Here is a 14933-nt window from a genome sequence, read left to right as displayed (position 1 = left end):
CGATTTATGGTCCTTAAACTATATAATGATTCAATGTATCAATCGAAGACGAAATAATTCAATTTTTATTTTCTTATAACAAAAAATTCCAACTACCCCACCCCACCCCACATGTAAGCAGCAGCTACCACTCATAATTTCTAAACTGTCGCACCATAAGCTAGGGCTAGGGGCCCCTCCAACGAGGTGAAATGTTACTACACATATTATTATTATGGGGGCCGAGAAATTCTTTTGACATAGTTGTTAAAATCGAAAAGCAGTTTTGAATTCATGACTGTATTATCTATGTGATTTGTATTATTTAATATTTAATTATCTATATATATTTTTACCAATCCTTATTTAATTTATAACGTTTGATATGTAATTAGTATATAAATTAAAAAGTTCAAATAATATTTCTAACAAGTGAGGGATCGAGGGCGGAAATTTGTGAGAGAGGTGAGGGAGGGTAAAGGACGAATAGATAAGAAAAGGACCTCGTTTTAATATCTAGCCATACACGTGTCAGCGTCCTGATGAGATTATTAATTTGGGTAATCTCTGAAGAACCAATCACGTTAGTGCTTAGCTAGTGATGGGTTGCTACTAAGTCCAATAATGTTTTGATGATCCCATTGGTCGGCTACACTCTACATAAATTGTCATCGCCACCACGCCAGCAAAACCCCACCTCATAAACTATAACTAAAAACTACCCTCTCACATCAAATTCTGATACATATTGAATTTACAACGTTAGTAAATCCAAAATTGATTGAAATTTGAGAAAAATGAATAAATTTTAAAACATTTTTATACTTAAATTAGTCAGATGTGATAACCAAAAAAACAAAAACGAATTCTCTGAAAATTTTCAATTAGAATCACATATTTTAGCCCAAAATAATTTTAAAATATTAATACTCCTACATGTTCACATGCCGTGATTTCAGTTTTTCAATTTGATGGTGATCAATGATTCTGGTTCTACGTCTTCGGGTGAGATTGAGTCACATGTTTAAAAAAATATGTAAATTCTTGTCGTATTTTGAGATATTGTGAGAAATAATTTAAAAGACACTTAATTTAGACCCGTGTCATAATGTATGTTTAATTATATTTTAATAAATTTAGAAAATAATTTTAGATCCTTGAAAAGTTATAATTTTAGAAAAAGTGGAATTTAATCATGTTAATGTTGGTATACTAAGTTTGATGGTACTGAGCTTTAATTTAATGCTTAAATAAAAAAATGTAAGCTGTGTTAAATGTGTCCATTCACCTAACCCTCTCAACTAACTACATCAGCAATTTTCTCTTCTCATGTCCTTTGTAATTAAAATTAATTATTTTATTTAATAAATAACTCATTTAATTTAATATTATATATATATATTTTTTATTTAATAAAAACCACCTAGAGGTATATATATATATATATTAATTCCCTTCTTTTTCCTATCTTCTCCTACCTGTTCATTTCCTCCATTTGTTCCTCTCACTCTGTCTTAACACAGATACACACAAACACTCTCTCTCTATACATACATACATACATATATACATGCACATACGCTCTCTCTTTCTATAATATACACACACGCACACACGCACTGTTCCTCTCTGCAGAAGTTGCCATTGACGTTTTGATCCGAGTTAAGATTGCTCTGGACAAATTCGTGTACGATAATCCGTCGATTAGGTTTCCGCTGCTGCGGGATTTCCATTAATTTCAGTAGCAAGGGCTGGATATATAAATCATTCGTATTAGGATAAAATCATTTCTGGATAAGTAGATAGGACGATTTTGAAGGGGAAGGTATTCTGAGAAAGAGGGTTTAGGGCTTTCTGATATACGAGTATAGTAGTTGGGGGTGTTAGTTTTGTTTGACTAAATATGTTGGGACCAGGAGTGCAGTTCAATAGGAGTAATAATGGCGACGATCGGTTTTACAGCACTGCGAGGGTTCGCCGGAGTCAAGATTTTTCGCGGAGGGCTCAGAATGATGTCACTTCGAGGCGGAACCGGCGTGATGAGCCGCCAAAGGAGAAGTCTAAGCCGGCTACTCCGGCTTCGGCTCCTGTGTTAGAATCTTCTCCTTTGTGTAATCTGGAGAGGTTTTTGGAATCTGTCACGCCATCGGTCCCTGCACAGTACTTATCCAAGGTTTTTCCGTTTTCTTCTTTCCGGATTGTGAATGGGTTGAAGTTTATTTAAGACTACTGATTGATTTGTTGAAATGAGACGTATGTTATGATCTCGAGATTTATATAGTTTTTGACTATATAACGGGATTTAACAAGTTACAAGTCTGCTGCTATTGGTGTAACTTATATTTCCTTTCTTTGAGCAGACGTTATAAGTTAGTAGTTTAAAAAGGGCTGTACTGAGGCCACTTCCTTTAACTGAGAGAGGATAAATACTGCTTTAATTTAGGTTTCCTGAGTACCTGGTTAAAGCAGTAGCATTTTTCTTGTTAAATGTGATTTTCTGAATGCATTTTAATGTCACAGATGACAGTGAGGGATTGGAGAACATGCAATGTCGAGTTTCAGCCATTCTTTGTGCTTAGTGATTTATGGGCATCATTCAAGGAATGGAGTGTCTATGGTGCCGGAGTGCCTTTGATGTTGAATGACAGGGACAGAGTAGTTCAGTATTATGTGCCCTATTTGTCAGGCATTCAATTGTATGCTGATCTCTCAAAGAGTACATCAAAACTAAGGTATATATCTTTTGCGCTTACATTCCTTTCAGAATTCGTGCTTATGCTTGCCATTCATTTTCTGAGAAATTGTTATTGGATTTGATGCCCTTCTTATTAAGATTATAGCAAGGTATGGGTTTATTGGATTTGAAAGCACTATGAGTAACTCCTATTTTGCACCAAGGCTCTTGTTTGCATTATGAAAATTGAGAAAAAACAAGTGACTGCAATTGTATTTGATGTCAAGTTTGTGCCAGGTTATGGTACTTAGTGGTACATGTCCTACTTAGGTGAAAACAAACTTTCTGCCAGGTTTTGGTGATTAAACTCTGCACATATATATTTGATGTAATGAGCTCTATATCCTACCTGTGGTAGTTGTGCACTTGTGTTTATTGTTACATTCTTTTACTTGTCAATTGTGGCCCTGATTTATTTGTTTTACTTACAGCATTTACTGATACAGACTGATTAGCGATCACACTCCATCCAAGTCTTATTTCTTCTCTTTTGTGGTAGGCGACTTGGTGAAGAAAGTGATGGTGAATACTTTAGGGATTCTAGTAGTGATGGCAGCAGTGACAGTGAACAAGATAGAGGTGGCTTGTGTTATTCAAGGGAGCCACTTAACTATCTTCAAACAGGTGATGGTTCTCTTCGAGTGGATCAGTTGTTCAGAGAGCAGCATATGGCATTCCAAGAAGGCTTTTCTAGTGATGAAGGTGAATCTGGAAGTTCACAAGGTTGCTTGTTGTTTGAGTATTTTGCACGAGACCAACCATATTGCAGGGAACCTTTGGCAGACAAGGTCATTTTTTCTTTCCATCCTGAATTTGCTATTATATTTCTTCTTATATTTTCTTTTGTTGAGAAAGGATTACTCTCTTCTGTTCCTTACACTATATAATGCTGAAATTTTCACAGATATCTGATCTTGCTCATCACTTCCCAGAATTAAAAACACTTAGAAGTTGTGATCTACTTCCATCCAGTTGGATTTCTGTGGCCTGGTATTGTTTTGTTTAACATGCATAAATTTTGTCTATAGTTACTGATTTATGTATAGTGCTGGCCTAATGCAACAATTATCATGTAGGTACCCCATTTACAGAATACCAACAGGTCCAACTCTTAAAGATACAGATGCTTGCTTTTTAACCTTTCATTCCCTTCATACTTCCATGACAGGTAGCTAAAACTCTGGGTGTGTGTGTGTCTCTACCTGTTACAATTATTGCAAAGATATGTGTAGAGCCTCAATGGTATTGTTGGGGCTTGTTGTACATACAAACTTTGTCTCGGTTCTTGTTTTCCAGTCACAACTATGATTCCTGAAGAACTTCATTGCCTGCCATGTGTTCCCTTGAAGGGAACAAGACACATGGCATTCACATCTTATTTCATGTGTGTGACGTTCTCGCTTACACTTACTCAGGAAGTCAAGCCATGCATCCTCCAATTGTGACATATCCATCAGAGAGTGACGGTGTTCCACAGATTTCACTGCCAGTATTTGGCCTTGCTTCATATAAATATAAAGTATCACTGTGGACTCCAGATGCAGGTCGTCAGCGCCAGTTGGCAAACTCTCTCTTGCAGGCTGCTGATAATTGGCTAAGCTTACTCCAAGTCACCCACCCGGATTTCGCTTTCTTCTGCCGCAAGTAAATCTAGAGATTGCTTCACTGTCGTCTTAGTCCTGTTACAAGGACCCCATGCGCCATTTTAAGCTTGATGAGGAGGGTGCACCAAACTGAGGAAGGTTGACCAAGTGAGCAAGTTTGTCACATGTTACAGCGCTGTTATTTGAGTTAAAAGGCAAAACAAAAAATTGAGGTGGGGTGGGGTGGGGAAGTCTTGCAGAATACTTTACGGCGGCCTAAGATCAAGATTGAGGAATGAGATGAGAAAAAGAAATTTTGTTGAGTGATTAGAGCTGGGCTGAACCGGAGCATGCAGCACCGTGGCTGGTTGAAAACTTCTTACCTTTTAACTCTTACCTCTGTTTTGTTATGTTGTTTCATAAAACAGGCTGGTTTTTTCTGCCCTGGTGATTAGTTGTAGGCGCTGTGAGTTATTTATGCATTTTGAAAGGGATTTGATAGAGGATCGTAGCTGGGCGTTCAGTCAAGTTGCCTCATGTTATGTATACTAACTGTCTTGGTAGACAATTACCGAAAAGGAAAAATTCTATTAGTAGAGTAATGAGTAATGATTGAAGTATAATTGCTCAGAAATGCATGGTGCCTTCATATTTATGATTCTTATCGTCTTCCTAGATGTCGCATGTTCTTAAGCTGTGCTGCCCAGCTATTCATAATTGCTACTGAACCAGACTGTAAATGTGGTCCATCAAAAATCTAAGCCTTGTCATCCACCATTACATGTTCAACATTCCCAGTTCAGACAGCTCAACACAAGTGGTTTGTGCTCGCCAACAGCTTGGAAATTGTCTTGTTTGTCTGCTTCGGTGTTGTCCAGTCACAGCTCAGTGGATTAGCTTTCCTTTGAGCATGTCCACTTTCTACCTAATGTTTGAATTCAAATATAATAATGTTTTGCTTTCGCTTCCTCCCTTTTGAATTAGAGACAAAATGATGATGGGAGTTGAGGCTTAGGTTCTAATGAATTTGGTTTGGTCAAAACAAAAGACCAATGCTTCTCGTATATATATATATTGAGAAAATGTAATTTGCATTAATGAATAAAGTCTATCGTACAAAGTACAAATAAAGCTTCTATTCCGTTTAAATTCTGATAATGAGACAACCAAATGCGAACCTTACATTCCAATAAAATTGAATAGCCTAAAGAATCAACAATGTTATAAATTGTGCTACCCAAGAATTAATATACTAATTTTCTCATTATTGATGTGGACAAACTTAATTGTTTTTCTTGGGCTTCTAATTTGGTTTCCAAGAATTGGATTGTAACTCATCTGAATTCATGAATCTCTCTAAATGTCAGGTAGCGTGGGTTATTGGGAGGTAAAACTAAAATTATTAATTAATCATCCAACTCATCAATTCAATTATTAATATGTCTTGACCATTTAAAATTTTATTCCCAAGTAATTTTTAAGGAAAATATGACTCTTTTAGCACCCGAAAATCGGAAAAAAAAAAAAAAACAAACATAACACTTATGGCGGAGTATCTATTTATTATTCTCTCTCTGATTTAAGGAAATTTCAAACACATTCCACGAACTATGTTACACAAATATAAGAGCACAACTTGTTAAAATAAACTCTTTTTAATTTAAATTAATTATATACTAAATATAAATATAATATAATTTATATATAATTCAGACGCAATGTTGGTGGTAGCAATGTATATCTTCACGACAAACTATCCAAGTAAGTAATACTTGACATAAAACCATAAACCCCGCTTTACTTTTGTCGTTTCCTCTCCTCCCTCCAAGGAAACAACCGACTATTCATACTTCACACCACAGTTTCACATCCATTGCCTTTGTACTAGCTGTCGGTGCTGAACGCCGCCGAAGCACTGTGCCATTCTCCTTCCATCTTCCCATTTTTGCTTCTTTTCTCTATCTTTCATGCAAGCATTCGTGGGTTTTTGTCCATTTGTTCATTTCTGTTTATTTCCTATTATAAAGGCCAAGGTGGTGCCGGATGCGTACGACGAGAAGACATACTGTAGGTACGGCACTGACGCGTCGACGGCGTACGGTATGACGGCCTTTGGGCTGCTTTTGATTAGCCAAACGTCGGTTCACGGCGTCACTAAGTGCTTGTGTTTCAGGAGAGGATGATGGGTGGCGGCTCTAATACTTGTGCTGTTTTCTTCTTTATTTTTTCATGGTAATCTTTCTTGCTATTTCGCTGTTTTCTCCTTGTTCACTCGCTTTATTTACCATTCTCCTCCACTAACTGGAGCTCAATAGTGTAGTAGGTCCGGGCGCACATGGTGTGTTTTTGCTTGATTTTGTCCATACGGTTTTAATGGACTAATAAATCATTGCTATTTATTGTTTGTATTTCCCTTTTCTCGATGTTTTAGCAAACTTAACATGCAGTGTATGAAACGTTGTTTCTTTTTCTGCTACTATTTTGTTACTTCTCTCTTTGTTCGGATGAGGTAATTTTTAGTTGTGTAGTAATGTTGTAGTAAAAGCTGCTTCTGATGACAATACTTGCGAGTTGGTTCATTTGTTCTGCATCCCACAAAAACCTCTCTAAGTTTGGGAATGAAAAAGACTTCTTTGAAAATGGAACATACGTGGTGTTGCTTAACATGTTGGCTAGTTGTTGGCTGTGGGATTTCACGAAATATCACGTGGAACAAATCTTATCGGCAGGGTGCAATTGGTTTCGCAGGGGCTGACACACTTAAGTTACACATGTTCTACGAAGATTAAAGCATGGAAAACTAACAATTTGATTGAATTGAGGAAAAGCTTGGCAGATGGATGTACCGGAAAGGCATCCCTGACGGAAATTATGTAGCAATTGGCATGATCTTATTCAATGGTCCGTCTATATTTGCACCATTTTTGCCACTGGGTCATGTTTATGGGACTTCCTATCTTCTCCAAGATTTTTATTTGCCTTGGTCCAAAGCTACTGAAGATTGCATTCCAAGCTCTAGAGATTTCCGCATCAATATAAGTATTTTTTGACTGCTGATGCTGGACCAATTTTATTATGCATGCTACTTAACAATATGATGGACACGATAACAAGTGCTGGATGAGTCCCTTCTTGTTGTCTGAGTATAAAAGGTCAACAAAATGATTCCCAGAAATAAGGAAAACAGCATAATTGAAGCTGTAGTATCTGGCGTTTTGCTTTCTCATCCCCATTATTCTCAGTTATCCAGTATCTACATTCTAATCTGTGTAATTGATGGCCTCATTTGTCAGTTATATATTTGCTTTTTTCCTCTAGAGATGGATGACTTGTTTGTGCTGCACTAGAATATGAACCGTAGTTTTTGTACCATTGTTCTTTCTTCCTATTTACTTTATGTGGTAGCATTTTCAGTTGCTGATTTGCTTTCAGCAGTAGTAGTTTGTCAATCAAATTATTTCAGCATTGATGAACATATGCTATAATTTATTCTTTCGCAATTGCATTGGTTCTTTTTCTTTTGTTTGTACACACTCACACTCGCTGATAAAATTTTCATTCTACCTGTACTGAACTCGTGATACACCATCAGGGTCAGCTTTCTAGCAGCAGAGGCATGCTTACTGGCAGGCTCAGCTAGGAATGCTTACCACAAGGTATTGGGCTGTTTTTCATTTGGGCACTTGTCATGTGCCACTCTCCGGAAGGTTTGCTGCCGGTGCTGCCCTGACATTCATATCAATGATGGCTTCTATATTGTACTACTGGACTCACTTCAAGGCCGATACAGGTGGATGGGAGAAACACCACACTGAAAGACTTGGGATGACCTCTTCAGTTTATACAGAAAATCCCCATCATCAGAAGGCCAGTGAATTCTAAACCTTCTGGTTCGGTTTATGAGATTATTGCTAAAAGTTTTGGGCATTGTTCTGATATGAAGAGATATTAAGATGTTCAGGATATAATAGGTGACACATATATAAATGTTCTTGTAGAAACCGAAGTTACTATGTTATGCCTTTAGTACTTACACCAAGATAATCTCTTAGTTCTATCATCTTAATTGATTTCTTTACTATTCAACTTTTAACAAACATTTTGATGCATCCCGTTCCTTTACCCTATATACAATTTAAGCTCATAACTCATGATCATGCCACATCATCTCTAATGGATGCAACATACCTTTAGACAATTTTAAGTTGAGAGGACTCCATATTGTAACTAAGCCAGGACCAGAAGGAGGAATTTTAACGGTTCCAAGAAACAAGAATGGAAATATTACAATATAACTACAACAGTTGGTGGTTGTTTTTTCATCAATAAGGGATCAGAATGTGGTCACCGTGCTTAAAAGTCAAAGATTTAGAGCTGGGGTCATATAAATCTGTATGTTTTGACTTCTGCTATCAAGTCAATGAAAATGATAAGTTATCTGCCAAATATGTATTCCGACGTGCCCGTTAAAGCTGTCTAAATCTGGTTTCTCTTAAAGGTTGTCCAAATTCAAAATCTGAAAATGACATTTACTTGATGGTTCTGAGGAGAGATTGTCTCTCTGTTCTGTTATGGGTGTTAACAGTAAGATCCATTGCAAAGTGCATATGACATTGGTCTGAATCTCACTCGCATCACTCTTCAAATGTTAGTTTTTCCTCTTTTATTCTTTGTGCAAATATCATCACATCTCACTACTATTTTCTGCAAGCAAATTCATCACTGTGGACTGTATATTCTCAGAACAAAGGAGGAAACACAATCTAGGCAAGTTAACCTTTACTTCTGGAGACGATGGTTCTGCAATGGGATACGAACACTATGACTAAAACTCTAGTCAGAATGATATGCATAGCAGCAGCTTAATCCAGATCATTTCTACTCTTCTATACCTGCTAGAGATAAATCCATGCAAAGACAATTTTATTACCATAATAAACACACCAGAGAGTCCAAGCACAAAACAGGGCATTACTAGCACCAAACAGGTATAGAGCAGACTCATCATATGATAAAATACTCATAGGCAAAGATATATATAAAACTATACCATAGTGGGATATAATTTAGTAACTATGACATGTGATTTCACTTTATATGATACTTAAGCAGTAGGTCATAGAGAATTGCACACGGTGTAATTTCAGCATCTGGGGTATGGCGTGCCGCAAGAATTGGCAACTTTCTTGGCACCAGGAGACTTAATGAACTTCTGAAGATTGGGGTTCTTCATGTACTGGCACAGGCATGGCCTCTGTTCCTTAATCTTGGCGCAGCACGCAGCACTCGGCTTGCTCGATGATGTGATTGCAGATGCACATGGGCTCAGCTGCAGTGGGTTGCAAGTCACCGCATTTGTCACTTCAACTTCACCAAGAATAAGCACAAGGACTACACAGAGTGCCAGAAATGTTGTTTTGGTATTCATGTCCATTTTCTGCTTCTTTTGCTTTCAGGGGTTGGGGTGGGGTGTTAGGGAGGTAGATTTGGAGATGTGTGGGGAAAGATTATGGTTTGCATCTCAATTTATAGAGGGAACTGGTATGATGGAAAGGTGGAACGGAGATAACCTATTGTACCTCTTTCATACTACTTTATGCTATTGTTATAAGTGGAATAATGACTCAATTGTTTCACCACATGCCACATTGTAATTCCAAGATTCTACTGTAAAAGTTGGTACAAAATTTATCCTATCCTCTCACAAATTTGATATGTCGATTTATTATTAGAAATACAAGACAAAGACGCCGTATATGCAAAAATAAGAGAAAAATAGGAGAGAAAATCAAAACACTTAAGACATATATATACTTGAATGGTCTATAAATGAATTTGTACGACGTCCACGCTTACTGAAAAACCTTTAAAGACTAGTCATATATTTACAATCGACCACAGCTATTTCTCCACTTATTTTGAGTTCGGATTATTCATTGCACTGCGACAACTTAAAACATAGGTATCCTGTCATGAACAAGAATGAGCATAAAATAACACAAAATTGACCATACACAAATCACTAAAAGAATAATTTGAAAAATGTAACATCTGAAGAAATGATGGATGGATGCATATTTAGATTACAGAAAGGAATGATAGGCAGAAAGTGATAATGGGAAGACTTTTGTAGGCATAGGTTAGTCACGCTTGTAAATGATGAGAATGAGCTGCAATGATGGTGGTGCACTAACACTAATACTATCCATCCCTCATCATGCCCATACCCATACCCATACTAATGCCCTCACTAATCATTCTTGCAACAATTCTATTCATATGAAATGCCTTCTTCCTCATGGAAAATGTTAACTCACCGTCACTTCGGTTGAATTTGAACCAATTATATGTAGAATATTATATATTTGTTATCTCCTTTTCTTTAAAGTTTTCATTTTATTAAAATTTTCCATTCTTCTTCTATCTTTAAATTATATTTTACACATTGATTCGTTTCCAATCAAGATTTTCCTAGAATCAATTTTAAATTTCAGTAGGGATCCATGAAATTTGCAACAACTATTATCTAACAACAACTAAGCAAGTCCCACTATTCTAGACACTAAACGTAAATGACGATATTCAATACTAAATAGTAGAGTGGACATTATTTATCTTTGTACAAGATGAGATTTTAATAAATCAAACATCCCATTCTTTTTTTTGGGGGGTTGGGGGGGGGGGGGGGGGGTTGAGTAGTTGAGATCCCTTTTTTTTTTTTGGGGGGTTGGGGGGGGGGGAGTGGGGTTGAGTAGTTGAAGGAGGAGCATCGTGTCAAAGAAGGGCCCAAGGAGGATTAGTGATTAGTATAATTGGCGTTCTTAGTACTTTATGGTGATGAGATGAGATGCAAATCGCATGCGCCCATTGCAATCATCACCAACTTAACTTTTCTCGCTAATTTCAACAAACAAAACTCTATTTCTCAAATTTTAATGCACCCAAAATAAAGAATAAATGGGCCTATGTGAAATTATTTGTTTCATCTCAACGCACAAAATTAATATCTTCTTAAACCAGTCCATGGAGGGGGAAAATTTATATATTTTTAAGAAAAAAAATTGAAAAAAGTAGTGTTTTGCATAACAATGAGTGTGTAATGATCAAAAGTGGTGAGGAATGAAACGTTTTAAATTTTCAAAGTAAAACATCTTTAAAGGTCAAAAGCCACCGCAATGGCACCGTATTGTTCTAAGTTGACAACCTTTTTCTTTGTTTATTGCAAGAGTGATGCCCATACTTTAGTTTTATTTAGCATTACATGAGTATGGTAATGATGATAATCACTCACCCTTTACCATAAAATGAACAAATTTGGATTTAATATGAGAGGAATATGGAGGAAGTTTCTTTTACTATTTGATATTGAAAATATAATATAACAATTATTTAAAAGGGATAATTACATTTATATTCTATGATCTATAATTTATTAATACGAATTATTATTATTTTTTTTTTGCATAATTATAGAAATCATCATAATAGAAAAAAAAAAGAGTAGTTTTATAATGATGTTGATGTTTTTTAAGGATGTATATGTAGTCTTTTAAAAAAAATATGGCTAATTTATATAAATTATGTTGATATTTTTTATGGGTGTACGTGTAATTATTTAAAAATAGATATAATTTATATAAACAAATCGAGTGTAATGTAATTATCCGTTATTTAAAAATATAAGAAAAACAAATTGTATTTTGGGCCCTTTAATACGATCACTACCTTGTGGGGTTCCTATTGGGCCTTCAAATGACCCAATTACTTTAATCAAGATGTCTACTAAGCTGATGTTACCATTTTAATCTTTTTTCACAAAAATAAGTTGGATTGAATAATATCTTTAATTCAAAATCTTATTGAATCTCCTCTTCAAATAACAAACTTACATAAGGGTATTCTTGTAATTATTAAATTGGTGAACACGAAGTTAATAATTTAGTTATTCTAGAGAACAAATAAGTAAAATTAAGCTTTCATTAAGTATAATTAGAAACAAAAAGAACAAATTTGAATTTTGAGGTGGCATCCGAAGCATTATTTTTAGAATAAATTACAATAAGCTTTTCTAAAATTTGACATAATTATGTATACTTTCTCACTATTTGAAAATTTATAAATGTCCCCTTGTATTTGATGAAATTATGTAATTTTTGGAGGGATATTTTAAATTGTCAACTTTACCCTTGTTATAATTTTTTCTTTTTTCTTAAAATATTAAAAAAATATCCAACGAGGTGAATGAAAAATTTGAGAAAATGTAAGAAAAAAATTATCCACTTAGTCCATAAAAATTTTAAAAATAATATACAATCCACAATCAACATTTTAGTCAGTTGACCACAAAAAGTGAATCGAAACCTAACAAAGACTAACGGATTATCCTAAACTGACTAGTTGCTAGACGGACGTTAGAATCAACGAAATATTGATAATTTTTCAAATAACAAGAAAATATTTATAATTATATAAAATTTTAGGGGAGCTCGTTGTAATTTTCCCCAACCTTCATAATGAAGCTGATAGGCCTTAAACTAATGTCTCTATGGATTCCTTTGGCCTGTTACTTCTGTTGTTTTCCTTTGTCTAGTTGCTTGTTGTTATATCTTTTGGAGGTTTTTTGAACCCCTTTCATAGGCTCAAAAGCTGCCAGTCATACAAACTTGATCTCCACGTTAATACTAATGTTCATTATTTATCATTTTGGAACATTACACACTCTGGCTTGGCCTTCTTGTATAGATTTATTTGCAGGTGTTGTGCGGTTCATGATGTGGTGGGATAACAAAAAGCTTTTTGACTCGCCATAGTTATACTAGTACACCTGTTCGAGTCTTTTGTTATAAGGGAATAGTACTCCTCGTTTATTGTTGCTCTATTTGTAAGGGAGTAGTACTCTTTGTTTATGGCTTTGCTAGAAATTTTAGGGAGGTAGCTCTCCCCGTTGTAACTATTTTGTAAATTTTAATATATAAGGACTGGGGACTCCGAAAAGCTCCCCACCTTTAGGTGGTTTTAATTTTTTTTAAAAAAAAAAAGGCTGATAGGCCTTAAACATGCATGGAGGTAGTCTTTTCAGACATGCCAAAGGAAGGCATTCCTTTCTTTCTACCTGCAAAGTTCCTTGGCTGCAAATCTTGGTATATTACCCTACTGTTATAAAAACCAATGTACTACTGATCTATTCAGATTGTCAAAAACTTTTGTAGTAGATACAACACTCATTCTTTCTGAACTTGAAAAGTGAAAAATGCCAATCTACTCCTCTTCCGAATCCGATGACTTTCCCGCATCTCCAAAAAGATTGTTTGGAAGTGAAAAGCCATTGCATGCACTTCTTGGAGGAGGGAAAGGTCAATACCCCTTTGCAGCTCCTCTTCTTGATCACTCTTCTTACACTGTATGATAATCATTGTATAGTTTTTTTAAGTACATATACAATTTTTATATTTTACACGTTCAGATTCTAGATTGTAGCTTTCTTGATTTGGTCCCAACGAAGTGATCAAGAAATCTTGCTAATGACTAACAGAATTGAGTTATGATCATAATGACATATATAAACATGCTTCTTGCAGCTGCTGACATACTGTTGTGGAGGAACAAGAACTTGTCAGCGGCAATACTGATTGGATCCACCATCATATGGTTGCTATTTGAAGTCCTGGAATATAATTTCGTCACTCTTCTGTGCCATGCTTCCATGATTCTGATGCTGGCCCTGTTGATCTGGTCTATTGGGGCAGACATGGTTGACTTGTAAGCATTACGACATTCTTAGAATCCCAACTCTGTATGCTGATATATTTCATGTCTAACAAACGAGTTTTTCTCTGTTCATATTCATGTCAACATAAAGGAATCGTCTTGATCCTCGGACAATCACAATTCCAGAATCCACCTTCCGGTGGCTGTTTGCTAAAGCCAACAGGATATTGTTAAGATTTTACGATGTTTCGTCTGGGAAAGATTTGAAGACCTTTATCCTGGTACTTAATGTGTACAACATCATCCTTTCACAAAAAGGGCATTTCCTTCATTAAACTGTCCTTCTTCCCTGATTCTTTCTTGGTTCAGGCGATCGCATTCCTCTCGATCCTGTCAGGAATTGGAGACTACTTCAGCTCCTTGAACCTGTTATACACTAGTACAAAGACTCTGCGTCCTTCATTTTCTGGTTTTTGTGATTTTATGTTCGAGACTAATTTTAGTGTTTTCTGTTGTCTGATCATTTGAAGGCTGTATCTGCTTGATGACTATACCGGCCTTGTATGAACGGTATCAGGGTCAGGTGGATTATCTTGCGAGCAGAGGAAACAGGGACATGAAGAAACTATACAAGAAAATTGACTCCAGGATCCTGAACAAGATTCCAAGAGGACCAGTTAAAGAAAAGAAGAGATTCTGAAGGAGGTTTGATCGGCATCAATCACTGACTCCCACATTTGAAGATGGTCCTGCCAGATTATAGAGCTTATGTTGGCTGTAGACATCGACTCAGGAATTGGGAACTCTTATTGTGGCCTAATTTATAAGTGCATGAATGTAAAACATGTCTGAAATCAAAGAAAGTTTCATGATTTTGTTGGATATTTACATAGGTTGATTTATGTTGAAGGAAATAAAAATTGGAAGTA

General features: G+C 35.9%; 3 protein-coding genes and 1 pseudogene across 3 annotated transcripts; 3 read left to right on the top strand and 1 right to left on the bottom strand.

Moving 5' to 3' along the window:
- LOC105160598 lies at window positions 1453–4951 on the top strand. The gene is made up of 6 exons (XM_011078049.2): window positions 1453–2152; window positions 2500–2711; window positions 3213–3501; window positions 3618–3703; window positions 3790–3881; window positions 4129–4951. The coding sequence occupies exons 1-6, from the start codon at window positions 1883–1885 to the stop codon at window positions 4359–4361; spliced, it is 1182 nt and encodes a 393-aa protein (XP_011076351.1). The 5' UTR covers window positions 1453–1882; the 3' UTR covers window positions 4362–4951.
- On the top strand, window positions 6082–9455 carry LOC105160590 (annotated as a pseudogene).
- LOC105160581 (non-specific lipid-transfer protein 2-like) lies at window positions 9203–9800 on the bottom strand. The gene has a single exon (XM_011078025.2). It carries the CDS (start codon window positions 9728–9730, stop codon window positions 9440–9442), a length of 291 nt encoding a protein of 96 aa, XP_011076327.1. The 5' UTR covers window positions 9731–9800; the 3' UTR covers window positions 9203–9439.
- LOC105162079 (reticulon-like protein B9) lies at window positions 13478–14792 on the top strand. Its single transcript, XM_020692161.1, has 5 exons — window positions 13478–13649; window positions 13875–14055; window positions 14156–14285; window positions 14374–14443; window positions 14535–14792. Exons 1-5 carry the CDS (start codon window positions 13547–13549, stop codon window positions 14702–14704), a joined length of 654 nt encoding a protein of 217 aa, XP_020547820.1. The 5' UTR covers window positions 13478–13546; the 3' UTR covers window positions 14705–14792.

This window comes from Sesamum indicum, linkage group LG1 (assembly GCF_000512975.1).
Source record: "Sesamum indicum cultivar Zhongzhi No. 13 linkage group LG1, S_indicum_v1.0, whole genome shotgun sequence".
In the NCBI taxonomy this organism is placed as follows: domain Eukaryota; kingdom Viridiplantae; phylum Streptophyta; class Magnoliopsida; order Lamiales; family Pedaliaceae; genus Sesamum; species Sesamum indicum.
Note: the sequence above shows the minus strand (reverse complement) of the source record. Positions and strands in the feature narration are given on the sequence as shown.

Excerpts from the sequence above, each read along its gene's own strand:
- LOC105160598 (XM_011078049.2), top strand. The coding sequence starts at position 1,883 with ATGTTGGGACCAGGAGTGCAGTTCAATAGGAGTAATAATGGCGACGAT. Across the intron at positions 2,712-3,212 it reads AAGAGTACATCAAAACTAAG|GCGACTTGGTGAAGAAAGTG; the intron begins GTATATATCTTT and ends CTTTTGTGGTAG. Across the intron at positions 3,882-4,128 it reads CCTTCATACTTCCATGACAG|GAAGTCAAGCCATGCATCCT; the intron begins GTAGCTAAAACT and ends ACACTTACTCAG.
- LOC105160581 (XM_011078025.2), bottom strand. The coding sequence starts at position 9,730 with ATGGACATGAATACCAAAACAACATTTCTGGCACTCTGTGTAGTCCTT.
- LOC105162079 (XM_020692161.1), top strand. The coding sequence starts at position 13,547 with ATGCCAATCTACTCCTCTTCCGAATCCGATGACTTTCCCGCATCTCCA. Across the intron at positions 13,650-13,874 it reads ACTTCTTGGAGGAGGGAAAG|CTGCTGACATACTGTTGTGG; the intron begins GTCAATACCCCT and ends TGCTTCTTGCAG. Across the intron at positions 14,444-14,534 it reads CTTGAACCTGTTATACACTA|GCTGTATCTGCTTGATGACT; the intron begins GTACAAAGACTC and ends GATCATTTGAAG.